Here is a 19859-nt window from a genome sequence, read left to right on the forward strand (position 1 = left end):
TGATTTTTCTCCTCATGTCTCATGTTTTTCTGATTCTTTGCATGGCTGGGAATCTTTGACTGGATGACAGACGTTACGATTTGAGCTGGTATAGGGTGCTAAAGATTTTCCTAGGAATAGCCTAGAACTTTGTTCTCAGGCACAGTTACTTGACAACTGATTCTTTTGGGTCTCACTTTTAAGATCTGTTCATTGAGGTCAAAGCCCTGTTTAGTTACAGCTAATTGTCCCCACTATTGAAGCAAGAACCTTTGAGCACTGTCCCCAATGCCCTATGAATGATGAGGTGTGTTCCAGGTTAGCTGGTGGGGACAGCGTCTTCCTAGCCCTTTGTGGCACTGTCCCTTCTTATTCTTTGCTGTGATTCTTTCCTTGGAAGGAGTAGGGCCCACCTGTGTGCTTTCATTTTTACCTTAATTACCTCTGTAAAGGCCCTATGTCCAAATTTAAGAAGACTTCTGTGGATCTAAAAAAATGTAAACAACAAATGAAAGTGATTGCTCCTGAACAATGCCACACCCCTGTAGTCCACTGGGGACAGTCGGCACAAATGTGTGATACCCAGCGCTGAGTAAGGCACACGTGTTTGTGGACTGAAGGTCTTAATAATTTAAATCGGAGACATATACAGGTCTAGCATCACCAATTGAAACTAGAAATTATAGACTGCTGGTTAAAAAGACAGGGTAAACACTCTTTTACATAAACTACCGTGTTTCCCTGAAAATAAGACTGGGTCTTATATTAAGTTTTGCTCCAAAAGATGCATTAGGGCTTATGTTCAGGGGATGTCATCCTGAAAAATCATGCTAGGGCTTATTTTCTGTTTAGGTCTCATTTTCAGGGAAACACAGTATATTCAGTTTGCTAGTGTCACCTGCTGGTGAGAATTGGCTGGTGTTCTAGAAACAATTCTATTTCTTCCTGCTCTGGAATTTAGTAAACAATAAAAATTTGACACAATAAAAAGGTATTTGTATGATATATAAGCTTCTTGTGAAGAGGAACTAGCAAAACTTCAGTCTTCACGTTTAGGTGTACATTAAACCTCAACTCAAAACTAAAATCAGAGGGCAGCCAGATGGCTCAGTTGGTTAGAGTGCAAGCTCTCAACAACATGGTTGCCGGTTCAATTCCCGCATGGGATGGTGGGCTGCGCTCTCTGCGACTAAAGGTTGAAAACGGCGACTGGACTTGGAGCTGAGCTGCACCCTCCACAACTAGATTGAAGGACAACTCCTTGGAGCTGATGCGCCCTGGAGAAACACACAGTTCCCCAATAAAAAACAAAAAACAAAGGACAAAAAATAAACTAAAATTGGAGAGTATCGACTAAGAAAAAAAGTTAAATGAAGGCAACTGCAAGTGGGTGCAAAGGTTCTTTGCTTTGTATCACAATCTTTCACTAACTCGCGTATAATGCAAATATTAAATAAAAGTAACAAATCCCACCTAGTGTTATACAAAATAGCACCGATTCCATCTTGCTGTTAACCACACCCGGAGGCCTGCAGTGAACAGGACACGTGGCATTCCGGGTTCTCAGCTGCCTTTCTGTATCCTCCCACAGCCCCGTCCTGGCCCGAGTCTCAGTTCCACCTCAGGTGCAACCAACCCCACGAGAGTAGGAACCATTTGTGTCCGGTGGGGAGAGGTTTTTTCATTCCAGCCAAAGGTCAGCTTGCCACAGATTTGTTCTTCTTGTCCCTTGGAGATCAGATAGTACAATTTAAGATTGTAAGTTAAAATTATATTGTAGCCTTTAAAATATCCTATCAGACTCAAAAGAGAATGAGTAAAGTAGCCTGGCCATCAATCAATCATCAATACGTTTGGACCAAGTGATCATAACGCTTTCATCCACTGCAGAGGGCAATAAGTCAGAGATCTCCGTGTGGGACTGGGCAGATGTGAGCTGTCCATCCTCTTTCTTAGTTTTGGAAATTTTTATTTTGAAATGACTTCGAATTTACAGAAAAGTTGCAACAAGGGTGGGAAGAAGATCCAGATTTTCCAACTAACACTTAACCTCGTGGTTTTCTTGCTTTCTCATTTTCCGTGTGTATTTTTTCTTTCTGAACCTTGGACAGTAAGTTCAGACAAGATGCCCCTTTGCCCCTAAACACTACCGTTTGTATTTCCCAAAAATGAGGACAATCTCTTACAGTCTGATAACACTATAGTTTTCACATCCAAGAAACTGAAGTCGATACAAAACTATTTTCTGTTACACAGTCCTCACTCAAATTTCACCAGTTGTCCTAATCATTTCCTTTATAGCAAAAACAACCTGTTTTTCTGGTTCATGATCCAATCTCAGATCACAAATCGCATTTAGTGATCACGTCTCTTTGGTCTCCTTTAATCTGTAAGTGTTCCTCAGAGCCTGTTCTGTGACCGTGACAATTTTGAGGAGCAGCAGCTAGTTCCTTTGGAGAATGTTCCTCAGTTTGCCTTTCCTCTTGATTAGCCTCAGGTCATGCATTTCTGCACAAGGACCACGCAAGGGATGCTGCTGCTTTTCAGGGCATCAAATCATGAGACACATCATGTCAGTTCATCCCACTCCCTGTGACATGTACTTTGGTCACGAAGTTGGAGTCTGCCAAGTTTCTCTACTGTAAAATTACTATTTTTCTCTTTGTAATTAATAAGTAATTTGTGGCAGATACCTCCTCATCAAACTTTTACTAATTTTAGACTGGTGATTCTTTCGGATTCAGTTATGACAGTTACCAAATGACAATTTTGTAACTATCATTCTTTCTATGCTTATTTGTTGGTATTCTGTAAGGAAGAGGTTTTCTTTCTTTCCTATTTATTTATTTAATCATTTACTTATTTATGTCAGTATGGACTCATGGGTTCTTATTTGATTCATCGAGTTATAATCCATCGCTATCATAATTTAGTTTGGTGCTCAACTTGCCCCAGATCTGATCAGTGGGAGGGAGCCTCTGCAAGCTGGTGCCTGTGTTTTTCTGGCATGTCCTTACCATTCTTTGACCACTTCCTTAACTTTCTGGCAAAACAAGATGCTCCAAGTTCATCGTGACCTCCCCTATCCCGTCTCTGGAATTAGCCACTTCTCCAAGGAGCCGTGGTTTATTTTAGTGGCGAATAGTGTTTATAAACAAAGATCTAGTGTTAGATGTGCTCACTGCTACTGAGGTGTCACTAGGTCCCATCAGTAATCAGAGCAAGGAAATATAAATAAGTGTACACACACATTAAATCCATTCATATATCTAATTCTAAAAGCTGAATTCATACTCCTATTTTAGTTACAAGCCAACATTACAGGCTTTATTCTCACCTTTCTCATGTCCACATTTGAACTCTTTCCTTTGGCAGTGGGAAACCTGGTTCGTATTATCCTCAATATGTTTACTTCTGGAAAACACAGAAATTTGTCTCAGAATTGCTACCCTATGTCACTGTGAAAGACAAATATACTAGCTAGAGTTCAGTATTTGTTTCCAGTTCTTTTTGTCATTTTATAGTCTGAAGTTTTATAGTCAAAACATTGTGTTCAAAAAGGTACTCCTTTGAGATAGTTTTCTCCTTTGTGTGTGCTATGTTATCCATTTGAAATAGTTATGTATGTTCATTTGTTTCTAATTTTACTCCGTTTACCTCTTCTCCATGGATTGTATTCTAATTTTTTGAGCATGTGAAACATTAACAAGATTCAAAAGTCAAACTATACAAACAAGTGTACTGGCGGGAAGTGTCACTCCTGTATTTCCAATCCTTCTACTCTATGTACAGCTAATCCACTTCATCATTTCAGTTTTACTCCTCCTTTGTTTATTTTTGCAAAAATAGGCAGATACGTATATATTTTCTTGTACTTCTTCCCTTTTACACAAAAGGCAATACAGTAGTACCGTGGTTTTCGAATGTCTCCGTTGACAAACATTTCATTTTACGAACGCCATAAACCCAGAAGTAAATGCTTCGCTTTTCATACACGACTTAGAAGTCGAACATGTCACGAGGCTTCCGCTGAGTGCAAGATCCTGAGGCCTAGCTGTCGGCTGTTTTCAAACGTTTCAGAACACGGACGGTCTTCTGGAATGGATTACGTTAGAAAACCGAGGTACCACTGTGTTACATATACTCTTTTGCACTTGGATATTTTTTATTTAACAATATGTCCTGAAAATCACTCCAAACTAGTTCATAGAAATCTTTTTCCTTTTTCTCAGCTTCACTGAGGTATAATTAGCCAATAAAATTGTAATATATTTAAAGTATACACAGTGGTGATTTGATATATGTGTACGTTGTGAAAGGATTCTGTCCATTCACCGAGTTAATGATGAATCACCTATTTTTCACCTATGTTTCATTTTTTCCTATTTTTCACCTATTTTTCATTTTCACCTATTTTTTCCTATTCATTTTTTCCTATTTTTCATTTTCACCTATTTTTCATTTTTTCCTAATGAGAATGCTTCACATCTACTCTCAGCAAATTTTAATTATAAAATACAGTATTCACAATATAGTATTACCAACCATAGTCACCATGCTATATATTAGATTCTCAGACCTTACTCATAACTAAAAGTTTGTACCCTTTCACCAACGTCTCTCCATTCCCCCCACCCCAGCCTCTGGCAGCTAGCATTCTACCCCAGGGGAGGGGGTTGATTTTTTTCCCCCCCACATATAAGTGATTCCACGCAGTATTTGTCTTTCCCTCTCAGGTTTATTTCACTTAGCATAATGCCCTCCAGGCTCATTCGTGTTGTCACAAATACCAGAATTTCCTTCTTTTTAAAGGCTGAACAAATAGTCCATTGTATATACAGAGGGTGGCAAAAAAGTGTATATACATTTTAAGAAAGGAAAAAACTATTAAAATTGTAATAATATATATAGATAACAAAGATGACTTCTGCAATTAGAAGAAGTACTCAAAGTGGTTACCATCAGCGTAATTGTAATACAGTTTTTTCCTTTCTTAAAATGTGTGTACATTGTTTTGGCACCCTCTGCATATATATTACATTTTATTTATTCATCCACCAATGGACACAGGTTGTTTCCATATCTTGGCTATTGTGAATAATGCTGCAATGAATATGGGGGGGGTGTGCAGATATCTCTTCGATATAATGATTTCATTACCTTTGGATATATGTTCAGAGGTGGGACTACTGGATCCTATGGTAGTTCTATTTTTAATTTCTTGAGGAACCTGCATATTGTTTTCCACAGTGGCTATACCAGTATATAGTCCCACCAACAGAGCAAAAGGGTTCCCTTTTCATCACATCCTCACCAGTGTTTATTATCTCTTGTCTTTTTAATAATAGACATCCTAATAGGTATGAGGAGATAACCTCATTATGGTTCTGGTTTGCATTTCCCTGATGATGAGTGACGCTGAAACCTTTTCATGTACATATTAGCCATTTGTATGTCTTCTTTGGAAAAATGTCTATTCAAGTCCTTTGCCAATTTTTTAATTAGGTTACTTGTTTTGTTTTTGCTATTGAGCTGTATGAATTCCTTGTACATTTTGCATATTAACCTCTTATTGTATATGTGGTTTATAAATATTTCTCGCACTTCAGCCATAGGTTGCCTTTCTATTTTGTTGATTATTCATATCTCCTATTATTTTCTTAATGTCTTTTAACTCATTTTGAGATAGTAGGATGAAGTTTTCAGCTCTTTTGTGGACTCTTTCTTGCATGCTTACATTCTCTGAAGGGATGTATTCTGCTCCGTATTCTTTTTATCTTATAGTAGCTTTATATATATAACTTTTCTATTGCTCATCTTGCATGAAATTAATTTTCCTGAACTTTTAGGAAGTGCTGAACTGAATACAATTTTTAACTTCATCCTCAACAGCTCCCTCTTGTTTTTATGAACGACTTTAAGAAAATGGCCTTGCGCTTGCTCAGATCCGTTGGCTCTGTTCACCTCAGCCACTTTTATCTGAACCTTCTCTTTCTTTTCTCTTATTGTCCTCCTCCTGCTGAATTTGAATTCTGCTTCTAACAGTTTCTTTTCTCATGAGACTTCATTTTGGATGGAAGCTCCCATTTGCTAGATTCAACAATGTCTGAGGCCTGGACTCCTGCACACAATTAAACCTTCTCTCCAGGTCCTTTTGCCCTCACTTGCAAATTGGATCCTCTGGAGCTCCCTCTACTCTGGCTGTTCTTTGATTTCCATTGAGTACCTGCTGGGGATGTGGGGTTCTCCTGTCTCAGTTCTGCCTGATATCCCACTGTTCCCTTGCTTCTTCCTGTCCAGAGGCTGATAGCACCTACTTGTATTTGAAGCTTTGCGGGATGCTTTGTCCTGACTGTGTTGTGCATATTGCTTGTGGGTCTGGGCTGATAAAGATGAACTGGGACTTGAAGGAAACTGACCAGGCTGGGAGGTCAACGAGAGGAGCTGAGCTCATGGAAGTTCATGAGCCCACCTAGTCCAACTCTATGGTCCTAACTTCCTTTTCATAAAACTCTATGCTTCTCACTTCCTGTCTTCCTGTCTTAAATACCCTCCATCTTAGCACATAAGCCAAAATGTACACGTGGCTCGTGGGGTCTGCATGTGCTGGGTTGCAGCCCTTTTTCCTTTTCCCAAATAAATCCTTTTTGGTGACAGAATACCTAGTTGATACTATTGTTCAGTCGACAGGGGTTATACTATCCTATGGCGGATTATTGGAAAATACAAGTAGATTTAAAAAACTACACCATCTCCACTGCCACCATCTGTCTGGCAATGGTGGCTGGGTATTTTGTAAAGCTCCTCAGTGACGCTTCTGCATAGCCAGGATTGAGACCCACTGAGCTAATGGCCCTGATTCCTCTTTTTACGACCATTTATTCCTCAGGGTTTAGCCTTCAGTGCTCCTCTCCTCCCTGACCTGGTCTCCCTTGGCAGTTTCATCCTCTTCAGACTCTATGTACATGAGAATGACCACAAAGTCCCAATTTGTTTTCCTGACATCAGACTCATATCCAGAATATGGCTTCACTTGGCCACTCCAGGGGAGGGGGAGCTTGGACCTATCGTGTTTACATCTTTTCCTCCTCAAGATGTTCCACAGTTCAGCTGTTCCAGCCAGAAGCCTTGGTACTAGCCTCAACTCCTCTCCTTCGTAAGCTCCAATATCTAATCAATCACCAAGCTTTTTAATTTAAAATCTCCATCCTCCATATCTGTGGAATCCATGCAAATCTCCCTCCTCCTGGCTACTGCTGCTGTTGAGGCCACTATCTCTGGTTACTGTAACTTATTCTTAATTGGTCATACAAATTACTGAAATATTCTTAACTGGTCACACCCATACCCATCTTAGTTTTCATATAACAGCTCAAATGACCTTTCTGGGCACCTTGTCCTCCAAGCTTGAAAACCACCACTGCCTGTCTGATGTCCTTAGACTAATGTGCTGTCTTCCTGACATGGTATAGAAGAACCTGTGCATTCTGGTACTATTTCAATATCTTTCCCTTGTCCATCTCACACCAATAGCTGGTCATCTGTAAGGTCTTAACGGTCCACCAGGCGTGGCACAGGCTAGTCTTAACTAAAACCCCTTCCAACCACCTCTGGCCCCACAGCTAAGTCACCCTTAACTCTTCCTGCAGGACTTAAGCACCATCTGTGTTCTGTCCTCCCACCTGACCTGCCCTCTGACCCTTGGACACTGTTACTCCTTGCCATATCCAAATGATCGAACTGCCTGTTGGGAAAGGCAGAGGCACAGACGATCTGTGGTGACTGATAAGGCAGCGGAGGAGGGCGCTTGACTATAAATCCCTTTTGTTTTACGTTAATGACAATGTTAATTCAGGATTCTATTCTTCCGCTGGACATTATTTACATTCAATAATTTTTAAAAAGTAGTTCTCCTTGAGAGCAAGACATTTATTCAGCTTTCACAGCTGAAGATGCAGGGTCAAGTACCCAAGCTCTGCCCCTCTTAGCTTGAAGTAATGAGGCAACTTCATGTGTTCCAGAAATGACTAACTGTCCTACCGATGTTCTGCTCGCAGTGCAATGCCTTAGGTTCAACCGACCCCGATCTCAAAGTATTTTCAGGCACTTTACACGAATTTAGAGAACAATCTGAGCTGAGAGGGTCGGGGTAGGGGCGCGTACAGAGGACTCCAGAAACTGACACACACCGAGCAGAACTTTAGCGCTCAACTCCACCCCAAGCACCCCGCTAGGCGGCCGACCGCTGCCAGCGGAGTCTGCGACAGGAGCTTTCTGCCTCGGGCCGGCCCCGCCCCCAACCCCCCCACCCACCCCCCGGCCCCCCAGTCCCCCCGGCCCTGCTGCGCTTAGCCCCGCCTCCCGAAGACCCGCCCTCGTGGCGGCCCGCCACGCCCCCGCTGTGGGCACGCCCTCCTGCGGCCCCGCCTGTCCCCTTCTCACGGTCCAGCTCCTCCTCCAGCTCCCTCCCAGCCCGGCCCCGCTTCCCGCGCTCGACCCCCAGTCTCCTCCGGGCGAAACCGCACAGGTGTGGCCGGCGCTCCGGCGTCCCAAGCCCAGGTGGCGTCCGCGTCAAGATGGCCGCTGCACGTCGCCGCAGGCCGGCCGGGGCCCCGCTGCTGCGCGCCACGCTGTGCCTGCTGTGCTGGGCGCCGGCGGCCGTGGGCGCTGTCCCAGAGCCCGGGCGCTGGGCAGCGACGGTCAGCGACGTAAGTGGCGCGTGTCGGCCTCGGGGCCCCCGGAACCCCGGGCGGGCTCTGCCCCACGGGCGCCCCTCCTCCGCCGGCCAGGGCGTGGGGGAGACGGGTTTGCCGCTGCAGGGTCGGCTGCCCTCTGACCGAGCCCCGGCCTTGGCGCTCAGCTGCGTCCCCGGCAGCCCCGGGGCCACACCGCGAGGCCACACGGGGGACTCCCGGTTCAGTTCCGGCAGAAACGAGAAGGCGCGGGCCGCTTCCGTGTTCTCTGTGACTGGGAAGGGGACACTTGTGGCCACCCACCCTCTTTCCCTCTTTTTGGGCCGGGAACTGCGCAGTCCCCGGTAGCGTGTGGGTGGAGGCGGAGCGTTTGGGGGGCTAGTCTTCAGGCCGGCGGCCGTGCAACCTTCCTTCCAGGCCAAGCCATCTGAGCACTTGGCATCCTGGTTTCACGAGGCGATGTTGGGGCGCAGGGGTGGTATTTTGGAAAGTCTTGCTAAACACTTTAGAACAGGAAATCGGGAAGAGGCCTTATGTCACGTGTTTCTAGATGGGACGACTCGTCCAGCTCTTTTTGACAGGAGTATTTTCCGGCATGGAAATATGTCCAAACTCTAGAGGCAAAACTTCTACTTTGATTTCCTCGACCAGAAAAAGAAAGTAGTACGAAGCTACGATGCTTCCCACGACAGAAAGGCTGTGCAGAGGGCCAGAAGTAGCTGTTTTTCATGTCTCCCAGGACCCTTACCAGTGGGGGCCCCATTCCCAGCGGCAGCAATAGAACCGGCATATTCCCGTTATTACATTTCTCTGGTCAAAAAGGAGCAACACTCAGAGATCCGCACTCAGGGTTTCATACTGCTTCTGGAGTGAATGAGCTGTGTCATAAGCTAAGTTACAGGGAACAGTATTGAAAGGGAGTCAGCTGTGCAGATTGGTAAACAGCTATCTGTAAAGATCTTTGCCACGTACCCGCTGGATGGTGAGACTCCAAAGGCCATGGGGAAAGAATGACTTTGCTTCCTGTGTGAGGGAGAGACGTTTTTCCTTGGGTCCCTCATAATTGGTAGTCCTGTATGACTCAAACCAGTAGCAGTCCATAAAACGATTCTCTGCAAAGAGTAGGCTGATTTTTTTCCCATTTCAAGTGGCCAGAACTTGTCCTTCAGAAGAGGAAAGGAAAGTTGGCATTTCATGTGTACTGCACATCTATCAAGAAATGGTTGTTTTGATTGTAAATGTCAGCAAAGAGTCTGAGCACCTACTGTGCGCCACACACTGCACTGGCCATTGCTGTGCAAAGCTGAATTTCAGACAACGGCCCCTTCTCCAGAAACCCACACGGTAGGGACTGCAGATTCGTGAGCAGTCATTACATACCATATGTGGCAGCATCTTGTGTTATTACTGGAGCGCCAAGGGGTCACCTGACCCTGCTTTCTGGAGTCGGTGCCTGGTGGGGTCTTAAAAAACCTTGGTGAAGAAGCGGGGAGTAGAGCAGCAGCTGTGCAGGAAATAGTGTTTCTGCTGAGTGTTCTGGCAGGAAGGCCAGAGGGGACACAGGCACCCATAAGCTTTGCATACCTGAGCCTTGAACCTGAGGCCCGTGGTCTATCAAGGACCTGCAGGGGCCGAATTAAGTCACACGGGCAAGTGAAGTGAGATGGTTCAGGCCTGGGAGGCTGGGGGAATGCAGTGGACTGAGATTGTATACCCCTTCTGATGAGGGAAGCTGCTGTTGGGCTCTAGCTAGGGGACACCATATGGCAGGGGACGCACAGAACTGCCAGGTCTACCTTTTAAAAGTGAAGGCAGAATCCATATTTTTATTATGTCAACTAATTCAAAACTTTTTTTTTAAAGGCCCCCCTGTGGCCCAAACCCCATTTATTGGTTGGATTAAGCACCCAGGCCAGCAGTAGAAATTTGGGGGTGTGAATGAGTGAGAGCCATTGAAATATTTTGGGTATGAATGCTGATCACTGTGGCTGCTGTCAAGATGAATTCTGGGCCCGATCTCGAGGCAGAGGGTCAGTTAAGTTATTACACAGTGTGGGCAGAAAAGTGTCACCGGTCTGAGTCAGGGCAGTACAGCAGGAAATGCAAGCAGGAGCTGAGTTTGGGGGGGGGGGTGTGTGAGATAAAGTGGGCACACTTTGGTCTATGGGCAATGGAGGTGAGGGACTGGAAGGGGCCGTGGCTAACGTGACAGGATGGCATCACCTACAACAAGCAGGGTGGACAGTGCAGGGAGAGTGGTGAGCAGAGAGGGATGTCTGGCTTTGGGCAGCATGCTGTGGAATGCCTGCGGGACATCCTGGTAGATGTGACCTTTAGGCAGTTGGGTATGTGGACATGGGGCTCAGAGGAGAGACCCGGGCTGGGGTTTTATTGTCACTGCTGTTGAAACTGTTGGGAGGGGAAAGGGTTTTCAGGAAAGAGTTGCCTGTCCCATCAGTGTTTTGCTTTCATGCCTAACCTCTTGTCCATTTAACACAGTCATGCCTCACAGCGTTTTTACTCTTGGTGAGGGCAGACTAAGTAATACAGTGTTTGAATGGTGGAGCCCGCATGAAGGAGGGCCTGGCCTGGCGTGGGGTATGATGGAAGACTTCCTGAGGAAGGGGCTTGTGAACTGGGCTTTGAAGGCTGAGAAGGAGTTAAGGAGGAAAGAGAGGCGGAGTGGAGAAGGGTTTTAAGTCAGCTTCCAGGTAGACCACTAGGGTCTGGAGGGCAGGAAGGCGGATCATGCTTTGGAGGAGCTGAAAGGAAGCTTCTAGAGAGGGGCAGCCCTGATAATGCTCAGCCCTGCGAGCTGCAGTGACGCTGGTCTGCTGTAAGTCCTCAGTGGAGATCCATCACAGTGCAGGGGGAAGGTTGGGGGCTTTATCAGAAACACCTTCACTGCAGGGCACAGGCAGGTCCCCTGTGGGAGCAGCACTGCTGGGCAATGTCGGCTGCCCTCAGCTCCTGGGTGTGGCTGGCCCCTGGCTAGGTCGCTGGTGGGAGGGGCATTTCCCCATCCAGCCTTATCAGTGTGGGGTGCAGGGGATTAAGCAAGTGAGTGATGTGATCAGATTTACCTTTTTAGAAAATAGTCATTCTGGTCATAGGGAGCTGTGCAAGGACTAGAACTATGTATTTTACAGGGTAAAGCTATACTCAAACAGTAGAGAAAAATGTTTAACGAGATCTTTTTATATTTTCGTGTTTTTCACTTTAGAAATCAGGACCTTTGATATTTAGGAAAATTATGTTTAACTCAACTGAGATCAAATTTTCTGGTAAGTATAGTAAACTATAATGCTAATATAACAATATATTATAAATTAGTAACGTAATATATTATAAATTAATACATTAATTTAAGCTAAATTAATATAAAGTAGTATGATATTTTATAAACTAGGCAAATGTTTTGTTTTAAGTGGTTCTACATATTAAGGGTTTCTTTTGTTTCAGTCGAGTCTTGGTTATTTTCAAGAACTGATTTTTCTGATCTGTCTCAGAAAATTATAAATTATTTTAAAACTATAATTAATTAATATGTAATAAAGTAGGCTTAGCAAAAAAGTACTTGACTGCTGTGAAATTTGACTCTGGATCTCAGCCTTTAAAACTAGATAAATTCCTTTTATGAATATATGAAATGTCATAATTATGATAAAGCCTTTATACTCCTCAAAATTTTCTAAATATACATATGATCATATAATAAAATAAAATAAAATAAAAATTACTGGACACTAACATTTTAATTAGGATTTTGGGGCATCTGGAAGTGACAGTGTTTGTTAGGTATCGTGTTGTCCACATAATGACCGCTGTGTAAGGATTACCAGGTCAGAGGCTGAGATTTTCGGTATTTTTAATGGTTGACTTTGGATAACATTTGCTGTGGTCCAACTCCTCTTAGTGTCTCCAGGATCTTGCCTGGGAAGGTTGGTTGTCAGAGTTAAAGTTTTGGGGTATGGAGTAGTTTTTTGTTGGGCAGAACACATTGGCTTCCTGGGGACCCAGAGTCATGCCCCTTTTCTCTGTCTCCCCATGCTCTGATCACCTGCTGGTGTCCGCCACATGTGGGTCTTGGCTGAGGGAAGTAGGCCCTCTGTCAGCTAGAAAGCAGAGGTGATTCAAAGCAGCTCGGTGACATCAGACCGTCAGTGGTCATAAGACCTTGGTAAGAGGAAATTGAAGCCCAAGGTGGGACCTCTGTGCAGAGTTCTTTCACTCTTCTCTGTGTAGCTCCCAGGTATTGGGTGCTCTGCCCCAGAAATTCTGCCCCCTCAGCCTCTGGAACGTCAGTCTCAGCTCTGTTTGGGTTCCTGCTGCTTACTGGCCTTCGAGATGGCTCACAGTGGTCCGTGCCTCCTGGGATTCATGACCTGTGTAGCCCCCTACCATATTCTTTCAACGTTGGTCTGACCAGTAAAACGTGGCAGAAGGAATGGCATGCCACTTCTGACACTAGGTCGTAAAAGACACTGTGGCATCTGCTCTGCCCTCTGACTCTGAGTCTGAGTGAAGCCAGTTGCCATGTTGTCACAACACTCCCAAAAGAGCTTTCTCTCAGTCTAGACTTAATCCTTTTCAGTCTGTCTAACCATGCTACTCTCCCACTTGAAACATTTGCTGGTGCTTTGGAAGCTCCTAGTGGAGCATAAGAGCCTTATGCATGTCCTCCAGCTTCCCCAGCTGTGTTCCAACACAGGCACTGTTTCCATGTTTCTGCTGGAGCCATGCTCTCACCCACCCTGGGCCTTTGCATAAACTCTTCCACCCCCTGTTCACTGGGCTAACTCTTGCTGTTCTTCCCGTTAGAGGCCTCCCCCCGCCAGCAAGCCCACCAGTGCCCCACTGTGCTCTGCTAGACTGCTGGGGGCCTGTTTAATTGTTAACCCTCCCCTCCTCTGGTGCCTCTTATGGCAAGGATAGGGATTGCTCTCGGTCACTGTTATGTCCCTTCTAGGTATACAGGGGGTGTTTACTTGGTATTTTTTGAATGAATAAGTCAGTGAAGAGAACATTTAAGAGTGAAATAAGCAGTGTCTTGGCATCATATCTGGCTACTCAGCTGGTCTTAACACTGGACACAACATATACATGAAATGAACACTGGTACAGCAAATTTTGGTTAACTAGGATAATTTCATCTAATGAATTTATCTCTCTGATTTTGCAGTGACTTTTGGAGAAAGTAGGTAACGTTGTACTCAGTGTTTCATCGAAGTAGCCTATTTTAAATTACATTCTTGAAACCTTAAGTTTATAATGGAGTATATATATTGTTATTGTAAAATTAGACTATCTTTTTCTAAACAGTTAAGTCATTCCATTGTTCCGGGCCTGTGAGGTTTACCATCGATTGGCACTTGAAGCATTATACCTGTCAAAATGAATATTCTCAGCTGGAAGTAAGTGAAACAAATGTTTTAAAAGTTATACTTACTGAGGTAGCATGGGTTAATAACATTATATACATTTCAGGTGTACAGCCTTGTAATTCAGCACCTGTGTACTCCTGTGCATGCTCACCAACCAGGGTCCAGTCTCCTTCCAACCCTGTGTATTTGACGCTCTACCCAGTTCACGTTCCCCTCACAGTCCTCTCTCATAACCACCATTCTGTTGTCTGTGTCTATGAGTTTGTTTCTGTTTGTTTCATATTCCACAAGTGAAATCACATGGTTTTTGTCCTTTTCCATCTGACTTATTTTGCTTAGCATAATAGTCTCAAAATCCATCTATGTTGTTGTAAGTGGCACTATTTCATCTTTTTCATCCGTTGTGTATATGTACCACTTCCTCTTTATCCAGTCATCTATTGACGAGCACTTAGGTTGTTTCCATATCTTGGCTGTTGTGAATAGTACTGCAGTGAACATAGGGGTGTGTATACCTTTTTGAATTAGTGTTTTAGATTTCTTCCAATAAATACCCAGGATTGGGATTGCTGGGTCATAAAGTAATTCTGTTTTTAATTTTTTGAGGAACTTTCATACTGTTTTCCATAGTGGTTGCACCAATTTGAATTCCCCCAGCAGTGCATGAGGGTTCCCTTTTCTCCACAGACTCTCTGACACTTGTTTGTTGATTTACTGATGGTAGCCCTTCTGACAGGTGTGAGGTGGTATCACATTAACACAAATTTTTAAAATATGTAAATCCATGAAGGGAAAATTAATTATGAGTATAAAGATTTATTAGCTCATCAGGTGAGGAGGCTAGAAATACAGATTGTAGTTTCAGAGTACCATAGAATTACTTTGGGCCTTATGCAATAAATGCTGTAATTATATCAAAGTACATGTTTTCTGAGACGAATACAAATCTTTTAGTTTCCTTGTATCTTATGAAAAATGTTAGTAAATGTAGGAACCATTGATAAAGGGACTGGGTCGCATACCAACAAAAATCAATTTAAGAAAGAAATGTAAAAGTTTCACTTTATTAAAAAGTTAGTAATAGGGAACCTAGAATTTACGGGAGTGCAGGTAGATTTCGTGAGTATGAGTAGATCTCAGCAAGACGTGAGGAGGGAGGGAGCCATTGGGAAAAGTGGGGGGAGGTGGGGGTGCTCCTGAGAGAGGCCTGCCCCTGCCCTGCAGCTGGGGTTCCCCCGACCCCAGACTCCCATGCCCTCACCAGGTGCTTGTTTCTGTGATGCTCCCGTGGTCTTTTGGGATCAGTTCCTTTTCAACTGATCTGTCATCTATTGGCTCCTAGTTTGAAAAATGTGTGGGTTTCCATAGTTTTATTTATATCATCTTTCCATTTGGGGTGAAAGATACCATTTTCCTTGAATATTGCCTTTTTGACTTTCTCCCTCAATATTTTGCCCCTTTACACTGAACACCTCATGTATATTTGCTAAGAACAGTGGTAGTCACTGAGGTGGTGACACAGCACAATTGTCAAGTTCAGGAAGTTTAATATTGACAATGATACCAACATCTAATACACAGACCTTATTAAAATTTTGCCAGTGTCCCAATAACACCTTTTTTAGCAGGTTGTTTTGTTTTTGATTTTTCTGGTATGGGAGCCATTCCAGGATCACATGGCATTTGTGCAGCTTATTTTTTTCTTTTTTGGTCTTTTGTGACATGACAGTGATATATTTGAAGTGTACACACCACTTATTTTTATAAAATGTCCCTCAATTTGAGTATTTATGATGTTTCCTCATGATTAGATTCAGGTTATATTTTTGACAGGCACACCAAAAAATTCTGGTTTTTCCTATTTTTGTGATGTTAACTTTGATCCCTTGGTTAGGGAAGTTTCTGCCAGGTTTCTCCACTGTAAAGTTACTACTTTTCTCTTTGTTACTAACAGTAACTTATGAAGAAGTACTTTTGTATTTGTGTGTAGATACCTATCCTATTTCCTCTTCAATCCTTATTTTCACATCCTCTGATTCTTGCATGCTGAAGCAGTTATTACTTGGGTGGTTGCTACATGGTGACTTTCTGATCCTGTGTTTTCTTCATTTATTAGCGTTCTACTCTGAGAACGAGCTTTCTCTTTTCCTCTGTCTTCCTGTTTGTCAGTCATGGGCATGGACTCACGGGTTTTTACTTTGTGGTGGTTATGATCTATCACAGTTTTTACTTATTTCATTCAAATTGTCCTTATTTGGCCAGTGGAAGCCAACTTACCTTTTCATGATGACCGGAAGCTGCCCTAGGATTTTACTCCTTCTTCCGGGATGCAAGGGCCCTAGGTCCTGGTGTGTAAAAGAGCATCCCCTGCCTGTGGTTGGGTTTGCACCTTTCTTTATGTTGCTCAGTGTTGGGTCTGTCTTTCCTCCTGGTTAAATGCTGCTTTCTTTCTCTGTAAGACTTTTATCCCTGAGATAAGATGAAAGGAGCCCCAGGACGAAATAGTTTGTATTTAAAACATCTTCATCACTTCTTTACTGTCAGATGATGGTTACATTATGTACTACTGTATCTGAGCACGTTGAAAGGGCTGAAATGTTATGATTACCTCAGTTTTGCTTAAAACGATATTCAAACGCTTTTCCTATTTGGTATTTTGTTCTACTGCATATTTTCAAGTATTCCAAACTAGATAAATTTTTGGTATTATTTAGATATTAAATTTTACTTATCTTCTTGGATAGTAAGTGTGGAAATAAATTATAACAGAATTTTACCTTCGGTAGGAGCTGTCACAGGAGCACGGAAATGTTGGTGAAGACTTTTGTGGTCATTATTTTAAGAACAGCGAATGTTGGACAACAAAAAATGAAAACTTAGATTGCAACAGTGGTTTACAGGTGTTTCCCTCTTTATATGTGAGTATCTGTCTTAGCACGTTAAAACTATTTTACTCCCAGTGAATACAAGTATTAACTTAAATTCTGTTTTGCCAAAGTTTTAATAAATGTGCTTAATTTAAGTTAATTTTTATCTTAGTTCTTTTGTGAGTATGGTAGTACATACATTGTAAGATGTTGGCGCCGTTGTTCCGTTTCTTTGTACCCTTTGCAGCAACACCCTTGGAAGAGGGTCCTTTTGTCATCCTCTCACAAACTGCTGTCACTTTGTGTGTTGTTCTCTCTTTTCTCCACTCCACTCAGACCTGCCCCCATCTTCCCAGAAAAATAGTGCTCGTCAGCATTACCAGTAGCCACATTGTTCAACATCTCAGGACAGTCTGTCTGCATTGACTTACCAGCATTTCACAGACATGAACACTCTGTCCTCCTCGCTTGCTCCCTCCCAGCATGAAAGACCAGATTCTAAAATGTTCCCAGCAACCATCCCTGGGTCGTGAGGCTATAGTTCATTTTAACTTACTTTTTTGTTGTTCTAAAAATTCTGAATTGAAAATATGTCTTCAGTAAAAACTTTAAAGAGGTTGCTTAAAAATTTTGTGAAGTGTAATAAACATACAGTAAGGTATGTTAGAAGTACACAGCTTGATGAATTTTCAAAACCTGACATGCCAGTGTAGACCCAGATCAAGTACAGAATATGTTAGCACCTGCAGCTCCTTTTAGTTCCTAATACCCTCCCCACCAATGGTACCCACTGTCCTGATTAAGGAAGTGATTTTTCAAAAGCAGGATTTTGTTACTCATGTTTGGGCTACAGCGAAATTTGTTCTGTTGTGTTCAGTTTTCAGATTTTACTTTTTTCATAACACATTTTTTCTTAATTGTTAAAACTGTCCCCTTAGAAATGAAGTAATATAAAATGGAATTATTTTATTATTTTTTCCAGAATAAAGAACTAATTACAAATAACAGAAGTGTTTCAAACCAGGAAGGATCAATGGTGAGTCATTTATTTGTCTTCAAATCAGATATATACAAGTTACAGTAAGACTGAAAGGAATCAGCTGACGGATAAATATTTGGATAATGAAATAAAGTAGGATTATTAGAACTGGGAAAGAAAAGAGAAGCCTTATTTGAAATGGCCTAATTTCTTACACACGTCTCTATGAATTTTATGTATACTGTTTCTGTCTTTGTTAAAAAATCTCTTTAAAGTGACAGTTGAAGGTTAACTTGTACACAGCCTTTCTTTTATTTGGGAGAATTACTGAAAGTCTGGAGACAGGAGGCGGAGAGGGTCAGGAGTTGTGTGAGGACTGGGTGCATGTAGCAGAGCACATGTCAGCTTTCCTTCTGTGACTTTGTGCGTCTTGTTTGTTTCCACCATTGTGTGGAGCGTTGCGACAGCGGGGAGCCCTTCGCTCTGCAGTAGTGGGACAGGCTCTTCGCTTTGCACAAACTGTGACAGGTGGAGGGACAGGAAGTGAAAGGGAAGGACACGGAATATTCAGGAAGGAGTGGGAGAAGTTTGGCCCAGTTACTTGGGGCATTGGAGGTGTCATGGGCATGACGGCAGCAGTTATGGTCCCAGGGGGCCTGCTAGTAGCATAGCACCGTGAAGAATTTAGACAACTCAGCCCACATACCAGGATGCGAGTCATTTCTCACAGTGCTGTCCGACTCCCCCTCCCACAGTTCAATTAAAAACACATTTAAGACGGAATGCTTGATGAGATTGGGGAAAACATGGGAAGACTAATAGGAGAAAAACAATTCGAATGGTAATATTCAATAAAACACAGAATGGGAACACTAGGGGAAAACCTGTAGAAATAAGAAAAATAGAAAATGTTGAAGAGTGGGAAAGGCTTTCCTTCCCCTTCGTCCCTTTTGGTCTGCATGGATGGCGGCAAAAAATGGGGTCCTTCCCTTCCACTGTTACAGCCCCCTCTGCCTTTTCTCTGTGTTCTCTGTCCGTGTTTTTTTAAAGTAACCCAATTCAGTTATTAAAAGTTATTTACAATGTGGCGAATAGTTGTTTAGCTACGAGTATATCTTATAGAGTCATTTAAAAAAATAACAATAAAGGTTATTTTTTTGTGTTTCAGGATGTTGTTGCAAAGACACAGAGAGATGGGTTTCACATCTTCATTGTTTCGATTAAAACAGACAAAACAGATGCAAATTGGAATTTGAATGGTATGTTTACTGTCTGCTTTTACTGTAGTCACAATTTTTGTCATTGACCCAAATCTACATTCTGTTTTAAAACACATCGTACGGAAATGAATTCCTGTTAATCACAAAATTGAATAATCTGTTTACTTGGGGGACTTTAAACTTCTTATCTTAATGGATTAGAAATTTTAAATTAAGATAAATTTTAAAATTTTACACTTTATACTGGGATACAAAATTCTCCATCCTTCCAAATTAAAAAGAAAATGTTTTTAACACATAGAAATGGGAAGATAGCATCTTAATTGTATTTGAAGTAGATTACATTCTGTTTCTTGAACATGGCCATCATTAGGGGTTGGAAGTTGTTGTTTTTGAAGTTTTTTTTTAAGCATCACTGTAGCCCAGGAGTAGAAGTAGCAGGTCTGGCAGCAGAAGTAGTGTGATCGGTGAGCTCCTGCACTGGAGCCCTTCTGTGCCCAGGGCAAGAGTGGGCTCACAGGAAGCTATTTGCAAGGGCATGCATGCCGTCACATGTCCCCAAATTGCTGTGGCTGTCATTTTCTAGAGTGGGCATCTGCTGGGCTGACAGTAGCCAAAGCTACTGAGGATCTGCACGCTGCTCCCTCATCCACTGGGGACGCACACAGCTGGCGTCCTGTGGTGGGTCTGGTGGAGGTGGCTGCTCTGAAGGGGGTGACATATGAGCCAGGCCATAC

The 19859-nt window shown here is 42.9% G+C and overlaps 1 protein-coding gene across 2 annotated transcripts in view; it reads left to right on the top strand.

Moving 5' to 3' along the window:
• Window positions 1-8389: 8389 nt before the first annotated feature.
• TMEM87B (transmembrane protein 87B) overlaps window positions 8390-19859 on the top strand; it is a 35495-nt gene continuing 24025 nt past the window's right edge. Inside the window, exons 1-6 of one of the 2 annotated variants that reach the window (XM_088795951.1) lie at window positions 8390-8687; window positions 11896-11956; window positions 13995-14086; window positions 16843-16974; window positions 17906-17959; window positions 19071-19161. In XM_088795951.1, the coding sequence (XP_088652077.1) occupies window positions 8556-8687; window positions 11896-11956; window positions 13995-14086; window positions 16843-16974; window positions 17906-17959; window positions 19071-19161 (562 nt within the window). In that variant the 5' untranslated portion in view covers window positions 8390-8555. The remainder of the gene's footprint in view (window positions 8688-11895; window positions 11957-13994; window positions 14087-16842; window positions 16975-17905; window positions 17960-19070; window positions 19162-19859) is intronic. The other variant, XM_088795950.1, reaches the window with a different exon arrangement.

This window comes from Rhinolophus sinicus, chromosome 2 (assembly GCF_057876585.1).
Source record: "Rhinolophus sinicus isolate RSI-liver-muscle chromosome 2, RSI-T2T, whole genome shotgun sequence".
Taxonomy (NCBI): Eukaryota; Metazoa; Chordata; class Mammalia; order Chiroptera; family Rhinolophidae; genus Rhinolophus; species Rhinolophus sinicus.